This window comes from Gymnoscopelus braueri (genome assembly GCF_963280865.1).
Source record: "Gymnoscopelus braueri genome assembly, chromosome: 9".
NCBI lineage: Eukaryota > Metazoa > Chordata > Actinopteri > Myctophiformes > Myctophidae > Gymnoscopelus > Gymnoscopelus braueri.
The window spans coordinates 53,514,320-53,538,485 of record NC_137610.1 but is presented as its reverse complement, the minus strand read 5'-3'; the positions used below and the strand labels follow the sequence as shown (position 1 = coordinate 53,538,485).

The 24,166-nt window shown below is 41.3% G+C and overlaps 2 protein-coding genes across 2 annotated transcripts in view; both read left to right on the top strand.

Annotated features, from left to right (window-relative positions):
* elmo3 (engulfment and cell motility 3) overlaps positions 1-6,821 on the top strand; it is a 66,868-nt gene extending 60,047 nt beyond the window's left edge. The window contains exons 19-21 of the mRNA XM_080436717.1: positions 662-741; positions 2,438-2,518; positions 5,209-6,821. Coding sequence (XP_080292843.1) covers positions 662-741; positions 2,438-2,518; positions 5,209-5,418 — 371 coding nt within the window. The 3' untranslated portion in view covers positions 5,419-6,821. The remainder of the gene's footprint in view (positions 1-661; positions 742-2,437; positions 2,519-5,208) is intronic.
* Positions 1-22,173, top strand: part of fbxl9 (F-box and leucine rich repeat protein) — a 144,291-nt gene extending 122,118 nt beyond the window's left edge. Inside the window, exon 13 of the mRNA XM_080436718.1 lies at positions 22,157-22,173. The gene's annotated coding sequence lies outside the window, so the exon portion shown is untranslated. The remainder of the gene's footprint in view (positions 1-22,156) is intronic.
* Positions 22,174-24,166: the final 1,993 nt, after the last annotated feature.

Genomic DNA, 24,166 nt, shown 5'->3' with positions numbered 1-24,166 from the left:
TGCCATGGATACCATCACTTCATTTATGCTGTTCATATATCGGTTCATTACGACCCCCCAAAATAATCATATTTGGGGACCCCCCACCCTGACAAGCACTTGGAATTGTAGGAGTCGAGGCAATCAATTGTATTTGACTCGCTTGTAGATCGGCTATTTTCAAAATCCTTGCCTCTTTCTTATATTATTTGACAATTGTTGACCAGTTATAGTTTGTTGATTACTTTTGATGCTGTCATCTTGGTCTTTTTTTGTTACGTTTTTGAGGCATTAAAAAGATCTTAAAAATCCTTAAATGTCACTTTACTGTCATCTGGGGACCCCCTCCCCCCCAAAAAAAAAATCATGTGAGGACCCCCCTGGGGGTCCGAACCCACAGGTTGAGAACCACTGGTTTACGCCATGGTCCCAAAAGAGCTGATCTACAAGCTGACAACGCGTCACAATGTGATGCGACATCAGCTCTTTTGGGACGGAGGCACACCGCTGCGCTAACGCTCTGATAACTGATGTCTACAATCTGACCCTGACTGCTGTACTCTCTGTTCTCTTCCTCTCATCTCCTCTACTTTCTCTTTCTTTCCTTCTTTCTTTCTTTCTTTCTTTCTTTCTTTCTTTCCTTCTTTCTTTCTTTCTTTCCTTCCTTCCTATCCTCTCTCAGTTCCTGTGGCAGACATCAAGGCGTTGTTAACGGGTAAAGACTGTCCTCACATGAAGGAGAGCAAAGGCAAACAGACCAAGGTGAGCAACAGTCCCACTCCTTCCGTTCTCCTTAGCCGCACGGGCGGCCATTTTGCTCTTAGGTCACGCTCCCAACCAGGGTGGATTTTGTCGACTAACTAAATATAAACTAAACTATGATGACCAAAACTATGACTAAATATATTGACCATTTCCGGTCAGACTAAAAGGAAAGCATTTCAGATGACTAGTAAATAAAGACATCTACTGATGCACAAACTTGGACACATCATCAGTGTTGTTTCCTGGAGTCACTGGGTGTTTGGGGGTCTCGCAACAACAGATACCCTCCTCCAGGCGACCTGACCGAGGCTGATCAGACCCCGGCCTGTGTCCAAGTGGCATGCTACTGCCCCCTACTGTCTCTTGAGGGGAGTTAGAGACCGTGCTAATTGGGGGGTTAGGGTTTAGGGTGGCAGGTGAGATGTTAACAGCAAGTGTTGGCGACACTAGGAGGCTCTAGACACTGTTTTTTGATTGATTGAATATTGTATTAGGCAACAAAAATGTAAAACAGCACAGTTACATTTAAAATACTTTGTCTAACAGGTCCGTTCATGAAAGTCCTTGCGCTCTTGTTTCCAATGAGGGCCTTGGTATTCAATTCATAGACATATATAGTGGCACCACAGTTCGAATATCAATACAAAAAAAACAGAAAAAGATAACACTATGTACAACAAAAAAGGGGTAAAAAAATAACTATATGTACAAGAACAAGGGGGGGGGGGGGTCGTCTGTCTAACGGGAAAATGGTACTACCTCCTCTTTTGGCCTCCTGAAAGGTGGGTTGACTCCGGGCCTGGCTCCTCCTTCGTCTGACCAGAAGTGGGCGTTCTTCTGTGCGTTGCGTCGTCATCGTTGCTGCTCGGCAAAAAACATCTCGGTCTGCCTTGATGGATTTTTAAACCCTCCTTGCAGGTTTGACTGCAGTCTGTAGCTTCTGTGTTCTTCCTCTCAGAAGAAGTGGTTTGGGCTGCCAACCCACTCCACCCCGGGTCGCCGTCTCTCCTGCCGTCCTCTGTCTCTCCAAAACTCAAACATGACTAGAACTAAATGGAATTGTATTCAAAAGACTATGACTAAAAGTACATCAACATTTGCTGTGAAAATGGACTCCCACCTAGAGCTCCAGTGTTGCCAGATTCTGTGAGAGAAACAAGCAACCAGGTCTAGGAAAACCAGCCCAAGAGAAGTGACTAAGGGCCACATGAGCACTTTAACATATACACCAGCTATTTGAAAATAGCAGATCTACAAGCTCACAACGCGTCGCGATGCGACGCGTTGTGAGCTTGTAGATCGGCTATTTTCAAATAAAATCTTGTGGGGAAATTATAATAAACAGATCTGGCAACCCTGCCTAGAGCTCCATCTGTTTGTAATAACAGAACGTTTTACCACCCTGTGTGATAGCAGAATGAATGGCCGCCCTGTGAACATGGTCAATGATTTGCCACATAGTCCAGTATGTGTCATGATGCAGCATATCGTATATCATGTTATATGTGTGAAATAAAATGTGTGCTGTAATTCATTGTTGTGGCTGTAGCCTTAAACCCCTTTCTCTTTGTGTGTGTGTGTGTGTGTGTGTGTGTGTGTGTGTGTGTGTGTGTGTGTGTGTGTGTGTGTGTGTGTGTGTGTGTGTGTGTGTGTGTGTGTGTGTGTGTGTGTGTGCGCGTGTGACCCTCTTTAGGAAGTGCTGGATCTAGCGTTCAGCATCACGTACGACGTGGAGGAATACAGCCTGAACTTCATCGCCTCGTCCAGAACCGACGTGAGTCCAGTTCCTTCAAATAATCAAGCTTGTGTCCTTCCTTTATTCTTTCTTTCCTTCTTCTTCCATTCATCTAACCACCTGCGTGGATATTCAATGTATTTATTAGTTTTCTTTTAAAATCAGATAAGGAGGATGGGCTGGTTAGTGGTTACCTGATGGAGATGAGCATTATTCCATATAGATGGGTTTCCGCGCAACGTCATCACAGAGCAGAGTGCGCAATCTGCGCATGCGGGTGGTAGAACGAACCGGAAGCGCCATTCACTCTGTTGTTATTTTCGGGATTTAGATAGGCATAATGCTGCTATTTTAGGCATAATAGGCATAATGCTGCTATTATATACAAACAGATCCAACTTCCGACAAATCATTTTTATTGAGTAAAGAAGATATTACAAACTGCATCATTTAATCTACTTTCATTAAACCCGGTGAAGACCATTTCTTTTATGGATGTACATTTGACTAGAGCTGCTGCGGGTAATAGCGCCCTCTACTGCTCAACCCTCCACTGCGCGCGCATCATCCTCTCATGTTTACAAACAGGAAACCCATCTATTGACACAGCTCTGAATGTGATACACAACTGCCCCCTGGTGGTGTAACATAAGAACACACGTAGATGATTTGCCTGTCTAGTTGGTGTGGAAGTATTGTTGGAAGGTTGGCTTGGCACTTTGATAGTTAATGTTGTAAATGAAGATACATGTTTGGAGGATGTTTATATCAACGATAGTTCATATTTTAACCCATTAAGACCTGAAGCCGATTCTACATGCCCTCTAAATCCTAACAGTATTCTGAAAAACGTACGTTTCTATGTCAGTGGTGCTCAAACCGTTTCATGTCAAGGACCCCCAAAACTATATGTATTTGGCCGCGGACCCCCATCTCAAAATATTTTGTTCCAGGGACCCCCAGGAGCAAAGATTTGAGTTACAAATGTTCGCTTTGAAAATATATATATTCAAAGATTTGCACACATTTTCACAGAAATAGCAGATCTACAAGCTTAAGATGTGTGAAAAGAGGTGAAGATGGGTCCCTAAAATGCAGATTCAGCAGACTACAGTAATTGCAGATACTGATGGTGTCAAAAAGAAAGAAAAATAAAGTCAAATAATGGCTGGTTGATGGTATTGATTATCTTCTCAGTGGTTATTCTATTGATTACCTTTTTGATTAATCGAGAAGTGTTTTTTGTAATAAAAAAATAACAAAATAAGTCATATTTTTATATACATATATCAACAAGTCGATTAACCACGTAATCAGTGGTTAAACAGCCTTATTTCATGCTATAAAAATGGACGACTTCACCCACTTTCAACCTTATCCTCGTATAATTGGTCCTCACTAATGCTCGGTCCTACCAGTGACATCATCGGTGGGCAGGTTTGGACATTTGAAACGAGATTTCAAATGATTTATTATATTTTGAATTAATGCGAGGACAATGGCTTCTATAATAATAATAATAATAATAATAATAATAAATGTTATTTATAACGCACTTTACATTCTCACGAATCTCAGAGTGCTATTATCCTTTTGGCGTAACCTTTGACTGTATTACCTGTACTGTTGTAATGATAAAAAAAAATAGCAGATGTACAAGCTCGCAGATCAGATTGTGAGCTTGTAGATCTGCTATTTTTGAGAAACCCTGTTCTAAACCACTGTTCTAAATCCTAAGAGTTTTCTGAAGAACTTATGTTGACCGGGAACGTATCTGTGTGTCATTTTAAGATTGATTTGGGCTATTCAAAAATAGCAGATCTACAAGCTCATAGTGCAGTACCGAGTGCCGCACTATGAGCTTGTAGATCTGCTATTTTTGGAAAAATTGTGAAGATTTTTGCAAATCTTTGAATATATATATTTTAAAGCGAATATTTCTAACTCTGTTACAACTTCTGGGGGGGTCCCTGGAACACAATATTTTGAGGTGGGGGGTCCACGGCCAAATACATAAAAAAAAAAAACTGTTAGGATTTAGAAGACATTTGTAAAATCCCCCCAGAAGCAAAGATTTGAGTTACAAATGTTCGCTTTAAAAAGATATATATATTCAAAGATTTGCATATATTTTCACGATAAAAAAAGTCGGGCACTCGGTGCCGCGCTATGAGCTTGTATATCCGCTATTTTTTGAATAGCCCAAAGAAATCTAAAAATGACAGAGATGCGTTCCCGGTCTTAACTCTTAAGGTCCTTACACACCGGCGATTATGCGAATATACGCAAAATTCTGACTCGTTCCGAATAATTAAAAGACGCTTTTTCGCTCCGCGAAACTGATGTGGAAGCTTGCATTGACTTTATAAGGTTTAAAAAAACGTATTTATTCGCATGAAAATTCACCCCGGTGTGTAAGGACCTTGAGACTGACAGTTTTTTTTTGTTTTGTACTCACAGACTGCCAGCATTTTTACTACTTAAACTTAGAAACTTTCCGTTTATTTTTTAACATTGAACTGAATGGAGCAGCAACTTTTTGGAAAATGTTATCTCCTGGTTCTTTGTGACGAACGGAAAAACGGAAAAACCCCAAAAATAAAGAATAATTTTAGATTTTTTTTTTGTAAAAATGTATTTTTTTTGTCAAAAACGTTTTTGGCAGAAAATGAGTTAATGGGTTAAATCAGTATTCAATCAATGAATCCTTGCCGTTGTTGTGGTTGTAGTTCTGCCTGTGGACGGACGGTCTGAGCGTGCTCCTGGGCCGCGACATGAGCAGCGAGTCCATGCGCAGCGAGCTGGAGATCCTGCTCTCCATGGAGATCAAGCTCCGCCTCCTGGACCTGGAGAACGTGCCCATCCCGGACAACGCCCCGCCCATCCCCAAACCGCCCAGCAACTACAACTTCAACTACGACTTCAGCCAAGCTGAATAGTACCGTGTGTGTGTGTGTGTGTGTGTGTGTGTGTGTGTGTGTGTGTGTGTGTGTGTGTGTGTGCTTGTATTACCATACTTGTGAGTCCTCACAATGTGGGAATTACAGTCTTTACTACTGTATTTTCAGTTTTCTGCTATTGTGGGGAAAACTTCCACAGAAAGCAGCAGATCGACGAGGGGCTATTTTTCAGTGGAAGCTTTCCCACAATACGGATAATGGGGTTTAAGTGGTTAATAACAGTAAAGATTCACATTTATAAAATTGCCATCCTAAAAATGTTGACGTACTCGCAAGTATAGAAATAAAGTGTGCGTGTGTGTGTGTGTGTGTGTGCGTGTGTGTGTGACACATTGGAAAGCGTCACAAACCGTTGACTGTCATTAGGTAATTACTGTACGACATAAACTGACTCTTCTCATGACAGCGAAGGGGAACTACAGCTAAATGCAAATATGTTTGTTCTTGTTCCAACTTCTTTTTTTGTGTCAGCTCTTCTCTTTTTATTTATTGTTTTATTCCCCCAAAGAATCTTAAAACTCAGAAAACCTCTTAGGGTTACTAATTATTTCTTAAATCCAAACTGTTTAATCGTTAAGTGGACTCCTGTGAGCCTTTAGACAATTCCCACTTTTTTTTTGTTTTATCCATGAGAAACTTTTATTTTTATATGTGCAATAGCAGCATAACGGTGAGGATTCTCCAATCGTAGGCTATACGTATATACCGTAGGCTACCCCACAGCGCTGCAAAACGAATCAATAAAACAGGCAATAGGCCTATACATGAAAAATGTATAACTTAAATCGATGTTTAAAAAAATGATTATGTGTTTTAATATTATCCCCAGACTTTATAATGAACAACAGAAAACACGTGGGCATTGAGCATTGGCATAGCCAGTGACTGACAAATATGATTTCTCCATTTCCTCACATTTTAAGCTTGTGTTTATTTTGGGTTTGATCTTGTAGGTACTAAAACTGTAAAGCTACTGTAAAATAATAATAATAATTGGTACAGTGGGCATGTTATGGAGGAGCACGGCGAGCAGTACAAGGTACAAGGGGCCGTGCGTTTCTGACCAGGAAAGGTTGGGTATATAACCCACCCAGACCAGTCAATGATTTTCTATGCAATTAATAATGTAATCATAATATCCCACACTGTGTCTGTTCTCAGGTGCTGATTGATGCATGACGCTTCCCCAATTACACTCAGTGGTGGAAAAAGTACTCAAATTCTTTAAGTAAAAGTACCAATACTGCAATATAAAAAAACGCTCTGTTACAAGTAAAAGTCCAAAATTTAAAATGTACTTGAGTAAAAGTACACAAGTATTGGCATCAAAATGTACTTAAAGTACCAAAAGTAAAAGTACTAAAATATTTGAAAATAGCAGATCTACAAGCTCACAACGTGTCGCGATGCGACGCGTTGTGAGCTTGTAGATCGGCTATTTTCAAATAGCCTAGGTTAAAATAGGGCTAAAGTGGTTAGTGTATGTTTCATAATAATTTATATCTGAAAACTAACTAGTACCTAAGGTTTTCAAACAATTGTAGTGGAGTAAAAGTACAATATTTGCCTCTGAGATGTAGGAGAAGTATTGGAAATTGGAAATACTCAAGTAAAGTACAAATACCTCAAAATTGTACTTAAGTAAATGTATTTAGTTACTTTCCACCACTGATTACACTTGATTACTCTTCATTTAGTTTTTAGTGGTGTCCGAAGTGGGCTGAGGTACGCGAGGGTCTCTGTGTACATGCAGAAATCTATGATTGTTATGATGAAATACGTGTATCGAGGCGTCTCCAAAAATGTAATGTCTCTTTGGTATGGATATGCTTATGATGCAATAATGTTTGTTCGCTGCCAACTGCCCTGGTGCATTTTGTAGGAATGTAATGACGTCGCTTTGTTTTTGAGGTGCTTGGGGTCTTCATGAACGATGCAGACCCCCCCGGAAATTCACGGTTTTCTTCAGTGGTTCTCAAAAGTGTGGGGGTCCGGGGTCCACATGTTCATCAATACAAAATGTTGTTGCTGTCCTACAGAAACCTTGCATTTCCATATATCAAAGTTTTATGTTTTTCATAAATGAATGCCCTACTTCATCATCATACAAAAGTAGCAAAAAATAGCAGATCTACAAGCTCACAACGCGTCGCATTGCAACACTGTGTGAGCTGTTGTAGATCGGCTGTTTTCACCATTTTGAAATGTTTTTTTAAAATGATAATAAAAAAGTATGTTTTTAAAGTACGTTTTTTTATCCTAATACTTTTTGGTACTTTTTTTCTTGAGTCAAATTTGGAACGCAGGACTTGAGTATTTCTACACTGTGTGGTGTTTCTAAAGTAAAAGCTGTCATTTGTAAAGTTTCTCTGTATGAGACCGTGTGCAAATATTTATTATGGCTTTTTCACTGTATGGTTTCATCATACTGTATGATTTGGGTGATTCGTGCCTTGTTTAGCCTAATGCAGTGGTTTTCAACCGGTGGTCCGGGGACCACCAGTGGTCCTTGGGGGGCTACCAGGGGGTCCCCAGCTAAATTAGTTAGCATAGCCTCAGAATCATTTTAACCACTTAGCTTTGGCTATTCAAAAATATTTATATAAAAATATTTTTGAAAAATCTTTGAATATATGAATTTTTCAAAGAGAACATTAACTCATATCTTTGCTTCTGGGGGTCCCTGGCACAAAAAAATTTCGGATGGTGGTCCGTGGCCAAACCTATATCAATTTAGGGGTCCCTGGCATGAAAAAGGTTGAAAACCACTGGCCAAATGTATACTCTGTATTATAACGGAGTAGCTCGTCAAAAAGAGCTGATCCTACACGCTAAAAACGTGTCGTATTACGGCAGATGGTAAATGGCGCATTTGTATAGCTCTTTTTACCCAAAGCGCTTACATTCACACACTGACAGCCGAGGAAACCTTGCAAAGGCACCAACCTGCTCAAGAGAGCAAACGGGGGTTAAGTGTCTTGCTCAAGGACATCTCGACAGTAACACTGGGGGAGCCGGGGATCGAACTGGGAACCTTCCGTTTCCAAAGCGGCCGCTCTACCTCCACGTGCTGCCGCGGCAGCTGTGCGTTGCTGGCTTGTAGATCAGCTCCTTTGACACGTGGCATGCAGCCCCTAGATAGGCTCTATATGCACAGCAGCCATATTGGAAAGAAATTGGGCCTCTTCCTTACTTCCTTCCTTCACAGGTCTTACCAATTATACTAATGAAGGCTCTGTTCCATTTGGTGTAGCACAAGTGGTTCTCAAACGTTTTAATCTCAAGGACCCCATAGGTGGCGGGTGAGCTGGACAATTAGGAAGGCTGGGGTTCCGAAATCCGTGCACGCGCGCAAAAATAATTGAGGTTTCTGGGCGGATTGTGTTAGTTTCTTTTTGGTTTTTGGTTACTTTATTTCGGTTTTAGGGTTAGGGTAGGGTTTAGGTTATTTAGTTCTTATTTTTGCCTGATTTTACTGATTTATTATCAAAAAATTAACTAAATAATGCTGCACACATATATTATATATCATTTGCACAATTCCTAGAATTTCCCAGCATAACATTTGGGAAGGCATAGCCTACCCTAGCCTTCATTACCCGCCGCCTATGCAAGGACCCCCATAGCTCTTGAGAGTGTACACATGAAGTGGTACCAATGGAACCACATGGACCCTCAAATGGAACCAAATGGACCTGTAAGGGTCCATTTGGTTCCATTTGTACACTCTCGTTGTTATACACTGGTAAGGGGCCATTTGGAACCATGAGGGCCCCTGGACACCACACTTTGAGACCCACTGGTGTAGCAGAGTGTTTCCAGTGAGCCAACATGCACGCTATCAGCACCCTGACTCTGTTTGAGCAGAATGGAACACGACATTAATTAGCACAGGGGTCTTCAACGTTTTCAGCCCAAGGACCCCCTAGCTGTGAGAGAGATGAAGCAGGGACCCCCTCTATATTGTATAAAAATTGTGTTTCAGATTCAACTTTTTTTGTTTACGTGGTCTGCTCTTTTTTCCCCTCTACACCTATACCTCTTTGCCAAAAAATAGCAGATCTACAAGCTCACAACGCTTCGCAGTGCGAGGCATTGTGAGCTTGTAGATCTGCTATTTTTTTGTCTAAAGTTCTCCTCAGAAAAGTGATGCTAGGGTTCAAGTTGTTAAGGTAAAAGAAAAAAAATCCTATCACACAAAGATTTGGCAGCCCCCCTGTAGTAACTCTGAGGACCCCCTAGGGGTCCCGGACCCCCTGTTGAAGACCTCTGAATTAGCATAATTGATAACTGTGAAGGAAGTAAGGAAGAGGCCCAATTTCTTTCCAGTATGGCTCCTGTGCATAGAGCCCATTTGTATACAAACAAAGCTACGGGCATCTAGGTGTATAGTAGCCATGCATGCTTGTCCCTCACTATTGACTAAACACATTCCCTGTGAAGTTCACTTTGAACCCTCTGGCTTTGCTATCAAAATGGCTGACCTGACATCAATAATAATAATAATAAAAAGTTTGATTCACACTGAAGACAATGCTGTATTTTTTTTTTTCTTCCCAGGTTGCAGCATTTATATTTGGTGCTTTGGTCATTTAATTATTTGTATATAGGCCTACAGGAGTTATTTAAAACTGTGGTTCTCAAAGTGAGGTCCAGGGACACCCAGGGGGTCCTTGAGAGCGTTCCCGGCAGTTAATATGGCATCAAAATCAGTTTAACCACTTCAACCCTATTGTATACTTTGCCTATTCAAAAATACTACACATAAAAACATTTGGAATATTTTTTAAACGTTGTACACATAACTTCTCCTGGGTTCATGGCCCAGAATCTTTTCACTTTGGGGGGGGGCCTTGACATTAAAATGTGTGAGAAGAACAATGAATGTGTATGATAGAGAGGGAGACAGTTTACAACAATTGTACTGTACGTATTGTGTACTTAAGACGCATTGAACCTTGACAGTAGAGAAAGAAAGTAGCTGGTGGCAAGTCACCCCAAAAATAGTGGAACTATACAAGCTTGTGACAAGTTGGGAGCTTGTAGGGGTGGGTTGATAAATGTGCAGACCAGAAAACCCAACACTCAGCTATTGTCTGAAATCTAGATTAATCAATTAAATACAAAATGTTCAGAGTTGGGGAAAATATGCATAAAATAAGTGAATTTGATTTGAGGTTGAATGTGAACACTAGGGGGTGCCGATTGCCATCCCTTGAGACCCCAAATCAATGACGGCCCCGTACGACTGGCTGCGACCAATCATGGACCAATCCAAAAGCTGTGGAGAATTGGGACTGATTGAAATGAAAATGCAGCTGGAGGCCTACAGGCTGCAGGTAGATGAATAAGCACTGATACTCGTAGTGGAGAAATGAACAACAGTCCAAGTAAAATATGTTTAGTCAAAAGCTTTAGTTTGACTGGATAATAGTTGACAAGGTGGTTGAATGCTTAACTGAGTTGAACATGGAGGCGTTCATGGACAAAACGCTTGGAAACACATGATGGTCAAAACACATAATTCATTATCATGAATCATGATGGAAGAAGGAAGGAAAGACTGTGAGTAACAAAGCACTGGACTCTAGTACTTTAGTCAAAGTGCTCCTGGTCAAATATTAGGCTAACTCCACAACATTTAAGTTGCTCAGTCAAATGTATTACAGCCTACTTTAGTTGCTTTTAAAGTGTTTTAAAAAAATACTTAAATATTCAAAAGTGTAAATTGCATGGTACATTTTCCTTTAATATCAATGGATTACAATTTTGTTTTCAAAACAAAAATTCTAAGTAATCAAATCAAAATATACATCATGAAAATAGTAAATCCACAAGCTCACAATGCGTCTATTTGAAATGGGGCTTAGCCTACTATTTGTCTTCATTTAGGTTTTAGATGTACAGATAGTGATACTCAAAACATGTATTTAAGTAGCCTTCAGTGGCCTACTCATATAGCCTACTTTATTGCTGTCCACCACCATCTATATACAAATGGGAAATGTCATGAGTTGGAATCTGGTTTTAATGTTCATTAATAATTCCAGGTGTGTTGCTGATGGACATGCCACGGTCATAACGTTTTATGTCTGATAGGTGGAAGGGGAACAAGGTATGTTTTTTTTAATGTTTTACATGTTTTTACTGTGAAATCCTGCTTGTGACATGTTGTGAGCTTGTAGAGCTGTTACAAGAGCTGCAATCTAAGAAATTATTAGAGGGGGGGGGGTATAGAACCCGTTGTGACTGTGCTTGTAGATCGGCTATTTTCAAAAGTTTTGCCTCTTAGATTATTTATATTACAATTAGGCTATGTATCTCTAGAGCAGCCTTCTCAACACTGTTTTTATACCACAACCCCATGTTATGAGGGATTTCTTTTTGTCTGGATAAAGCTAAAATGTCAATTGTATGTACTATTGAGGAATCGTCGGCTGTTAACTAGCTTTTTGTTTTTAATGTAATGAATTCAGCACTGAGCCCGAGTTGATGCCCAAGACAGCGTCCCACACAAGACAGCGTCCCACACAAGACAGCGTCCCAGACAAGACAGCGTCCCAGACAAGACAGCGTCCCACACAAGACAGCGTCCCAGACAAGACAGCGTCCCAGACAAGACAGCGTCCCAGACAAGACAGCGTCCCAGACAAGACAGCGTCCCACACAAGACAGCGTCCCAGACGAGACACACTGGCAGGAAGCATGTTTCCCTGCAACTTCGAGAGGAATGTCAAACCAGGATGAGGTTAGTTTTTTATCCCATTGAGACCTGAGGCCTTGTATTCTACAAATGCCTTCTAAATGAGTAGTTCTCACACTTTCAAGATGTTTCACAATTGTTCAAAAATAGCACATGTACAAGCTGTGAGTGTATATCTGCTATTTTTGAATAGCCAACGCAAAATTGTAAAATGACACTGAAGCTTTCCTGGTTTTAATGGGTTATGTCACAGAGTCTACACTCCTTTTGTATTTTCTTATAATAATATGCAATGTGTGTGACTGTGTGTGAGAGCGAGCCCTCAAAGATGCTGGAAGACCTCAAGAAATCCTGGGTTTCGGCTTCAATTCGTCAATGTTGTCTTACGAAATATAAAGTGTTAGTGTTGATACTCCGTCTCCTTTCTAGAGTTTCTAAGGGGAGGCGCAGCGACCTGGCTGCCTCTATTGTGTATCAACTAGAAATATGAGGAGGAAAGCCAGCCGACCGACGCCTGCTGCCTCTTCTGAGGACCTCCTTTCTGGTGAGAAGAAGCAGCAGAACCAAGCAGACCCGGACATGAGAAGGAGGTGGGTGTGGCGCAGCCGTCACGTCACAAAGCGCCTGCAGCGAAGACATAGTAACACCATGTTAACCTGAGTATGAATGTAGCTTATTAAGGCTTTGTATGTTCTCTTTTTGCTGCTCAGGAGGAGAAGCGTCAGCAGGCGCTGTAGGACAAGAGGAGGCTGAGGAGGAGGCGCAGAGAGCTGAGGAGGCGCAGAGAGCCCAGAAGGCTGTCTGAGGCTCGCAGAGCTCGGGAGAGAGAGAGACGGGCTACAGATGAACGGTATTGAACAAAGTAGAAAAGACCGAAACAAACACTCGCACACTGTTGGGCTCCTGTTTGTATCAAAGAGTTTATTACATCCAAGTGTGTGTGTGTGTGTGTGTGTGTGTGTGTGTGAAGTTTGGAACTGATGCTCTTCAGTGGCCTATTTTAGCAGCTCCAAAGCTGCTAAAATACGACGTGGAAGCTAGTCCTCGGTTTTGCCAGATTCTGTGAGAGAAACAAGCAACCAGCTCCATGTCGTTCTGCATGAACGGCAGCTCATAAGGGACATTCAGTGCATGTTTGAGTGTCAGGACACTGCATAATGAGGATTAGTGGGGGAAAAAAAAACTTTGGAGCTGCTAAATAGGCGATTTTCGTTGTTACACAGTACTCCATTATGCCAGTGGAAGGGGTCTCCACAATGGACAACAGGGGCTTCTATGAAAAAAGTCAACTGCCCCTGGTATGTTGGTGAGTGATTAGCGACACATCAAAGCAAACACCTAATATGACTGGATCTCTACTTTAACAGACTACGGGGGGGAAAACCCTGCCTCGTTAAAGTCTGTTTTCTTCCTCTGCGTCGTTTAACCAACACACAGACGTAAAGGGTGTTCCATAGCGTTGATATATATGTATGTGTGTGTTTGTGTGTGCCGCGGACCCCCATCTGAAAATGTTTTGTGCCAGGGACCCCCAGAAGATTCGTGCAAAAAAAAAACATCTAAATTGTTCAAACATTTTATAGATTTTTCAAAAAAAGCAGATGTGCAAGCTCACAGCACGGCACGAAGTGACGTGCTGTGAGCTTGTACATCTGCTTTTTTAGAATAGCCAACGCAAAGATCTAAAATGACACGGATGTGTTCCTGGTTTTAATGGGTTAATACTTTTCATTGATTAACAGGGCAGTAAGTCATATTTTTGGTTTAAATAAGTGTTAAATGATTGAGCTCTATGTTCTGCTAGTATAACAGTGTGTGTTCAGTAACAGGAGTCTCCCTGTCTCTCCAGCTCTTGAGTAAACGGAAAATACATTGTCAGGTCGGGATACCAATTTAATCCAATCAGGAGAGGGGATATACAAGTGAATTTGGCAGTGAGGACCTGGAACATTATGACATTTAAGCTGATAAATGGGTACTCTCTCCTGATTGGCTGTTTATTAATACACTGGAGTCGTACATGGCACCGGTGCAGAAAAAGGATCATTTTGTATTTGAAAGCAAAATGCCAGATGGTTTAAATAGCTGAAGAGACAGGGAAGCCCCTGTTAGTGAACAAACACTCTATAGCAATGACTACTATGAGAATATACGAGCTTTAACTATTTTTGTTTGTTGCCAAAACGCATCCTTTACTTTCAATATGTATTAAATAAAACCCACAGACAGACCACTTATAACCTGCTCTCCCTATTTTGGACATATTCCCTATAGGCAGAAATGGCCGCTGTATAAGCTCGAAAACAATTGCATAACAAACCAATATATAAACAATGTTTACCCATTTCCGTCAGCAGCTACTGGTGTGGTGGTGTTTACCTGCAGAAACACATTGCCATCTCACTGTATTGTGGTGTTTTCCCTGTTTATTTCGGTTGCCCAGAAACGCCCCCGTCTAGCAAAATTTAAAAAAAAGAGAAAAGGCCACAATAAAGTGAGAGGGCAATGCGTTCCTGCAGGTAAACGCCACCACACTGACTCCAGTGGCTGATAGCTGATGGAACAGAGGGAAATGATTGGTTAAATTCTTTATTTATCAATACAATGTATTTTGTTGTAAACACATGGCTAAGTTACAGACTACTGTATGACTTTCATTTATATATATTTTTTCAAACATAAAAAGCAAGACGGCAACGATGTTGTCTCCCGCTGTAGCAAGAGCAGCAGTAATAGGCTCTATGCACAGCAGCCATGTTGGAAAGAAATTGGGCCTCTTCCTTACTTCCTTCATAGGTGTTACCAATGATTCTAATGAAGGCTCTGTTCCATTTAGTGTAGCACAGTGGTTCTCAAATCTTTTGATTTCAATGACCCCCATAACTCTGAGAGTGTACAAATGGAACCAAATGGACCCTTACGGGTCCATTTGGTTCCATATGTACACTCTCAGAGTTACACACCTGTAAGGGGCCATTTATAACCCCCTCAAGGAACCATAAGGGTCCCTGGACCACACTTTGAGACCCACTGGTGTAGCAGAGTGTTTCCAGTGAGCCAACATGCACAATGTCAGCACCCTGACTCTGTTTGACCAGAATGGAACAGAGCCTTCATTAGTATCATTGATAACACCTGTGAAGGAAGTAAGAAAGAGGCCCAATATGGCTGCTATGCATAGAGCCTATTGGCCACGCTGGCCAAGACCTAGCGGTTGAGCGTCTTAACGGAAATACAGAAATTTGGCGGAAGTATCGCCCAAGGAAATGACGTTGACGCTTTACAACTCTGTTTACATTCTCTCTGATTGAAACGAGTTACGATTGGTCGAAAGCGATCGTTTCCAGGGGAAACGCGTACAACGGAAGTCCTGCCCTATAGACACTCTTCTGCTTTAGGTCGTGACCAGGCTCTTCTCTTCCCCAGATGAGTGAGGCTGGGAACGAGGCTAGCATTGGCTGAAGAGGAGAGGGCTCCTCCACAGTCATTGGCTGAAGAGGAGAGGGCTGCTCACAAGTGATTGGCTGAAGAGGAGAGAGCTGCTCAACTGTGATTGGCTGAACAGGTAAGAGCTGCTCAACAGAGGTTGGCTGCTAAGATGCAGGTTAGTGTGCAGAGTGATATTTATTATCGACCATGTACATTCACATTATAATGGGAATTATTATTATTATTATTCATGTACAATCATAGAAACTGTCGACCAGTGTTGGAAGAGATGTACCCGTATATTGCAATGCAAAGTAAAAGTATTCAAAATGGTATTGGCATCAAAATATACTGAAAGTAAAAGCTATCATTATGCAGTGTCATTTCACAAGTTCTTTTGTTTGTTTTTTAAGTTTTCAATCATGCTTTGGAAAATGGTTCTACAGTACAAGCTCATAGTGTTGCAATGTGACATGTTGAGCGAGTTTTTACTTTTTTTTTATGGACCAAAGTATAAAATAGGGCTTAAATGGTTGTGTTTTGCTTATTTTTAAGATTAATAACTACCATTTTCAAATAATTGCGGTGGAGTAAAAGTGAAGTAAAATGACCTCAAAACTGGACTACAGTACTTGAGTAAATGTACTTAGTTTATAGATAATCTCTCAAGAACGGATCCATCGCTGCGCTTGGATCTGTCGGGAGCCGTGTTGACAACCCATGCACATTGGCTACAAGTGGGCGTGCCTTCAGATCAGGAAGCAGGCCACGCTTTACCCAATCAAATGTAGTGGCCGGGATTTACCTGTGTGCGGCTCGTTTCCCACTGGAAACAAACCGAAACCCATTTAACAATAGCGTCCATTTAACAAAATGTACTTGCAATACTTGAGTAGATGTACTTAGTTACTTTAAACCACTGAGCGTGAGGCAGTTTGATGTACAAAACCCACCCCCCTGGACATGACGCTAGTATGTCACAGGGAATTACCCCCCAATCCAACCCTTGCTGCTGAGTGCCAAGCAGGGAGGCATTGGGTCCCATTTTTAGAGTCTTTGGTATGATCGGGCCGGGGATCGAACCCCGATCTCACAGTCTCAGGGTGAATGATCCCTTCAGTCCCGACCTCTAGTGACCTATGCGATCCGAACCTTCCCATATATGGAGATACCTGGCATACCCTAGCACTGACATCAGAGAACCCCTCCCGGAACTCCATGTATGGAGCTAACCGAAACGTCCAGGACTGACATCATAGTCCCAGATTTGGGCTCAACTGACATCGGCTGCTCCATATATGGAGTGCATATCTATTCTATACTTGGTGTCTTCTAATTTAATTTATTCTGTGTACTAAATACTATTAGTCTTACTCTCTCTTACTCTTTTGTTATTTTTGTATCTTTATCCTGTGCACGTGCACCATTGCAATGGGATCGTGGATGTGGTCGACGTAAACGCAGGCACATGAACAGAACTGTAAACAGACTGGTTTACTTTACTTTATTTGTTTATTTAGACAGGACAGAGCATATTAATGAACGTCGCATGAACGTAAATACACCGGATTTAGCAAAGATGCTAATTTTCATCCGCAGTCCTCACACAAAACATAAAATCAGAATAACATCAGAAAACAGACAAACGGTGAAATACAATTACATAACATCACATAGCCTAAAAATGAACCTAAAATATGATCACAAATGGTTGCAGCTTTGGTTTTCAAGCAACCATCGTTTCTCCTCTGCTGCTCTGAACTCCCAACATGCCTTTTAAAGATGCAATGGGACCCCTAGGCGAGGAGGACCTTTCCTCCCTATTTTTCAAGCAGCAGTATGAAAAATTGTAGGGCTGACATTTATAAAGACTAAAACTAGCTTAAAAGGTTAATAATTATTAAAACATGAATCAGCCAGCGCTGTGTGAAAGTAGCCCTTCCTTAACACCTACAGGAGAAAGTGTAGGTGTTTTAGTTAGTTTCCTCCAAGGCCACTCTTTCCACCATCCTTCTGTGCCTTTTTCTTTAGGGTCAAGGTTAGGGCTTCTCTTTTCATTAGAGTTAATGTTAGGGTCAGGGTTAAATGAGAGAAAAAGGTTCTCTTATGGTGCACGGGCCTATCAGTCTGCGCATCTAAAACCGTTTCAACTTATTATGTACTTTGTCCACCAGATGGCACCCTCGGATCAAATCAGAATGGTACAGGTGGGCCCACCAGGATTAAAAACCAGTGAATAGTGTTATATTGTATTAACTGGGGACTGTGCATGGCAAAGTGACATAAAAAATGTCGGACATGGACCCAGAATTGATCTTGGGATCCTGTGTTTAAAAGGCACTAAAGACGTCTAGGCTTGGAATTGAACTTGCAAAATAATTGCCACCATCTCAAATAATTGTCATCAGGCTATTACGGTAATAATTGTATGACAGGCCTATGTCGGTACTGGGCAAATTGCATGTACAGTAACGGAGACCTTTTGGCCTTAAGCAAAACCAAATTGTGGACCAGCGGTTCTGATGTGAATGTAGAGTCTGTTGCACCTCCTGCTGTCCAGTCAGCTGTGTCCTGGAGCCGTTCTGTGGACTGGCTCTCCAAGCGCATTAACAAACAAAACACTTTTTCTTGTTTTTATAATGGCACAAATATATGGACATAAAGGTAACATGGCATCATGCACATGATGTATCTGAATTAAAAGGTAAGATAGATACAAAATAAACAACCATGGTTTCAAATTTTGAAACACTTTGAGGGGCCAGGTGGATAGACATCAAATGTCTTGTTTTTCAGGGCTAGTAGTCTGCTTAGTGAGCTTTGCTGAACTGTCTTGTTCTTTTTCTATTATGAAATATTGTGGTTTTAGGGCTAAAACGCAAGTATAATATCATTTTCCCATGGACAATGATATTAAAATCCTCCATGCCGAGTTCTCCATCAGGGCCACCTGTTTGCAGGCTCGATTTGCTCCCGTGCTCTGGATTTAAAGAAAAAAAAAAAGTTTTACATGTTGGACAAAATAGCCAATTTTACATCGAGGTGCCCACATGTTCCTAGTGCCCACCTATCCTGTATCCCATGCAGGATTATATGACCAAGAACAAAAAATATGGCACACAGACACGGGCGAAAAATTGATCTTCATGATCAGTAAGCATGCATAACATCTCACCTGGAGATGCTTCATCTGGAATAACAGTTTCTCTGGCTGCAGTGAGCCTCTTTGGAACAGAGCCTCTTTGGGACAGACAGTTCAGTTCTGCACAGCTGACAGCCATAGGTGTTCTCTCTGCCATGACACACATGAATGAAATGAGAGTATTATTTTTTTAATGTTATACACTAGAGTCTCGGGCCCCAGCCGCGGCGCGGGGCTTTGCGTTTGTTGGTCCCTCCGTGTCCCTGTCTCTGTGTCCGTGTCGCTGCAGCACAGAGTGGGCAGTAGAGATGGGAATTATGGCTCTTTTAAGGGAGGCAGATCGTGGGGTTTCGGTCCTGTCAAAGAGGCATTGTGAATACTGGCTCATTTATGGCTCAGGTATTATAGATACGGAAAAATATATATAAATATGTATGTATTATGTCGTATGTATGTTTGTATTGTAGATATCATTTATATGTGACTGTAAGTATGTGTTATTGTGTACTATAATACAGCATATGACATGATATATAATATATAACAGCATTAATACAATATTTATTATAGTGTAACATATAATATACTTAATAATAGATATTATTGTAATGTGTAATATTATGATATCTAACAGTTATTAATGCCTACGACATTAAAAGCCTCTACTTTTTCTTCACGGCGCTCGTGACTCAAAATTAGGTGTTTTTGTTTGTGTGTTACGCACTGGATTGGAACAATTTTTGCAATGTTATTCTTCACAGTTTGCCTCAAAGAAAGGTAGGCCATAATATTGTTTTGTTGTTGTTGCTGACTGGGTGAGGATCATAGTGGATGAATGTGTGTGTGGAGCGAGCGAAGGAGGGTGATTTCAATGGCCGCCGCTTCGTGTTGTTTCGGCTGTGGCCGTCGGCGTTCGGTTGTGCTGACGGTAAACGGTGCGAAAGTGTTTCCCCGTCCGGTGTGGTCGTAATGTGGTGAGTAGAATTAATTATGTTGCGAGGTGGAAAATGTGTAGTGAGCAATGAGAAGTACCCTACGCCACCCGTAAATTCAGCGTGCACGTTGTGGCTGGTGTTGTGGTGACATGTCATATTTAGTTGTTGTGTTTAGTCGAAATCAATGCTGTGGGTATGGCGTCAGCGGCGAGAGGTGCAAATCGATGGAGTGGGTGTGGCGTCAGCGGCGGAAGTCAATTCTCCCTTTATATAAGTAGATACAATGATATAAATCAAATCTATCTAACGAAAAGACCACTAGTGTAAATATTACCAATCCAAAGACATTATTGTCATCACTTTTGAAGGTCTAACCACGTATAGAATTACGTATTGATCAGAAAACATGTAGCATACAGCAGGGTTTCTCAAAGTGGGTGCCGTGACGCAAGTCCAGGGGTGCCGCAGAATACTTTTATAATATTTGGAATTTATCGATATCACTTCAGTTTTAACCACTTAACGGACGTGAGTTGCACTGTTCTTTGTGCTTTTTTTTCTCCATTCTACAGTACACCAAGTCTCTTCGCCAAAAATAGCAGATCTACAAGCTCACGTTGTGAGCTTATAGATCGGCTATTTTTGGCGAATGTTCCCCCCCAGAATAGGGATGCTGGGGCTCAAGTGGTTAAACGCCAAGTAAAAACGCTCCGTCCTAAAGGAAACGGATATTCTCTCATGACGTACTGGATCTTAGAGGGAAAGTTTCACATATTTACGTAGCGTAATATGACATAAGGTTCTAGAAATTAACAATTGTCATTCAGGGGTGCCGTGGATGATAAGGTTATTTACAGAGAGACCTGAGAACCACTGGCATACATACAGTATACCACGCCTGGAGATGCTTCAGCTGGAAGAACAGGGTCTTCATAGACAGTTTCACTGGCTGAAGTTAAGACTTCTAGGTGGATCTCTGGGCTGTCTTGCGTGTCTGAACTTCCGTTTTGCCTTCGTCATCGTCCAAAGGCAGAATGTCATGAGTGTCGCTGCTCCAATCCTCTGAAATGCCTAGTTGTTCTAATATGCCTAATATGTTTTTTTATACGAAACATTTGAATTTAAAATAGTATGGTTACCCTTTAGTCTAAAATATGTTTATTTTGTATTATCAAATCAAGCAGTCAGAAGAGAAACGGTACCATAGGTGGCTTTTATTTATTTTGATATGCATTTATGTATTTTATGAGTAGAAGCCTAATCGGCAGCTGAGCAAAATTGTATAACACGTACTTTTTAATTAATTATTCATCTTTATTATTACATACATTTAGAAAAACGTCAGGGTGCCGTTGCTCACAGGAGTGAATAAACTGTGACTATTCACGTCATGTCTCACATGTCACTTTTCTCTGGCCTTGGTTTCCTGACTCTACACTGCCTAAAACAATCATAAAAGGTCATCAACAATTAATATTTATTAAACACCTTTATTGTTAGAACATGCCTAAAACAACCTAAAATCTAACGTATAAGGTAATTGCTAAATAAGTGCGATTAATCATTTAAATAATCACCCGATTAATCGATTATGGAATGAATCGTTAGTTGCAGCCCTTAGTAGCCAGTCCTGTCCTCCCAGGGTCTGATCAGACTTCTGGACAGAGTGATGGATAGAGGAGGCAAGAGAATTATAGAAGTTAATAATGTATACAGTTCAGGGTGCTTAAGACTAAAATCAATGAACACCGACTACGTCACCTTTTGGGAGGTCTGGTCCTCACTATTTCAAACTAGGCAACACCGGTTCAAATGGACAACTTGGAAACAAAATGGAAAATACCTAAAAACAGAGGCAAAGTTAAAAAAGGGCCAGCTGTTTCAATCACGGATACAAGACACACGTTCCGTTCAGCGACATGCTCCGGAGACCAAATCAAATGTCTTGTTTTTCAGGCCTAGTAGTCTGGTTAGTGAGCTTTGCTGAACTGTCCATGTCAAAGGTGTTCTGGGGGTTTGATTGATTGAATACTTAATTAGCAGTTTGCAAAAAAGCATAGGAAAGTACAATACAAGGTCTTCTAAGAGGATTTAAAGCCTATGGCTTGTTTCCATTGGGGTCATTTGTACTCAATTCATCGAAACATTTAATGAGAGACAAATGTCAACCATTCTTGAGAATTGGGACAAATATAGGGTAGGCATTGACTTTTTACAGGGGTCAGTTTTGAATTGCAGCCACCTGTTAGTGCTCTTTTAGAGCGGTTTTGAGGGAGAGTAGGGATTTACGCTCCTTTTACGACTGTTCGTAGGGCGTTCCACATTTTTGTGGCATAGCGGGAGAACGAATTTAACCCCTTGTTTGAGCCAAATCTGGGTTGAACGTGATCAGTGGAGCGGTGAGTAGTGTTGCTGTACTCTGTCCTCTACCCTGAGCCATCCCACCCTAGCAAAATGAGCAGGTTTTAAATGAGTTGTAGGTGTAAGGCCAAGCAGTAGCCTGACCAGTTTGTTTTGGGATTTCTGGAGCCTTGTTTTTAAGGCCTTTATGGTACCATGAGGTGCATGCATAGTCATAGTGACTTTGGATGAGAGCTCCTATTAGAGTCCTCAATCTATTCTTACTGACCAGTGAGGAGATCCTGTACACAAATGTTGTTCTTTGGTTAACTTTTTTTTTTTTTTACTTTAGTTGCCATTTTGTCACTGGAAAGATTTGCCTCTAAAATGGAACCCAGGTTCTTGTGATGACATTGTCACCCACTTTTACTGTGAAGCCGTCGCCCTTGCCAAGGTTAATTTTGGACCCAAAGAGAATAGATTCAGTTTTACCCAGGTGTAATGATGGCTTGTTATCAGCGAGCCAGGTGCAGATTCTACAGAGTTCAGAGCTAAAGGGCTTTTTCAACCTGCAACTTGTCCCTGTCCGAGACCACCACCTGTTCTCTCCCCTCCAGATAGGATTGCATCCAGCTCACTGATGTACTATCAAAACTGATTGCTTTTAGTTTATCAATCAATATAGAGTGATTAACGGTGTCGAGCCTTTTGGAGGTCCAGCATGACCATGCCACAGTATTTGCCCACGTCCACCGTGTGTAGGCATGTGTCAGTGGAGTGGGATGTTCTGAAGACCGATTGGAATTCATAAATTAGTTTTTTTAAGCAAGATACGTCAACCTGTTCATAAACAATTTTTTCCATAACTTTCGAGATGGAATTAAGAATGGAAATAGGGTGGTAGTTGCCGGGGTCTAATTTGTTTCCTTTTTTGTACAGAGGGGCTACTCTCGCTATTTTGAAAGGGGCTACTCTCGCTATTTTGAAATCATGGGGGACGCGTCCCTGTTTGATGGAGAGGTTTACTATGTGGGTGATGATTCGAGCATTGGAGGCGGCTGAGTCTCTGAGAAATTTGGAGGGAATATTGTCGTGGTTTAGTTGAAGGGCGCTCATTTTTTTTTAACACCTCGGGCTCTATTCTGGGTTTGAACAAACCACTAATTACGGATTTCGGACTAGGCAAGAGGCGTTTCCCCGCAGCTACATTTCTCCATCGGCTCCAAAAGACCAATAATACCGTTGTTATCCTGAAACAAGCACAGGGTTGCCATGTTTAAGCACAGGGGGTTTTGACATTTTATAGCAAGTTGAATTTGAACAGGCAGATAAGACCAAGGTTACGATTAACAGGTAGATTAGGGAAGATTACGTTTAAGATTAAGTAAGGTTAGGTTTTCTTCATTAAAACAATTCATTCTTAGTTACACAAGATACAGTACAAGAAAAAGACAGACACATATGGCTCTTTCCGACTACAAAGGGGTTAACCCTGTGAACCCCTAGTTTTGTTTTTTGTTCATGTTTCCATTATAACCACAACCACCCCTGAAGGCAGAAGTGCGTCATAAAAACATAACATAAAAATAGTAATAACATCTACAAGCTCAATCGGGTATTTTCACTATTTTGACGAGTTCTACTCTGGGTTGTAGGGGAAAACCGGGACGAAGGACGCGGAGGGACAGTTGCAAGTCGGACCTTTTTTCATGCTACACTTAAAATTCCTCTTCGTCTTCGGTCGAAAACAGACACGATTTTTCCCCCCAGTTCTGATCAAAATTGGCAGAGTTGAAGCCACTTTTGTGTATTTCCACACTGTAGTAAAAAATACCCTATTTGAGTGTTTTCCATTTGTACTGCTGTGTTTATTTGGTGCCGATTGTAAATGGATTTTGTCTGTTAGGCTAATCTGTGGGATAACTCTCAGTGAAGGTTCCATTGAAAAATATTCATTAGCTTTTGTTCTAGCTAGCAAAACATCCGGGGAGGGACGAACGGCGCATTACGCCACTCGGTGCATTACGGACAGGGAGGGACAAACGGCGCATGTGTAACACAAAGTTGAGGAAACGACAGAGGCGACATTAACATGATACATTTATTTGACTATCAGCATGGTCATTTGCTCGTAGGATTCTACTGAAGCATCAATGAGATGCCAGAAATGAAACTTAT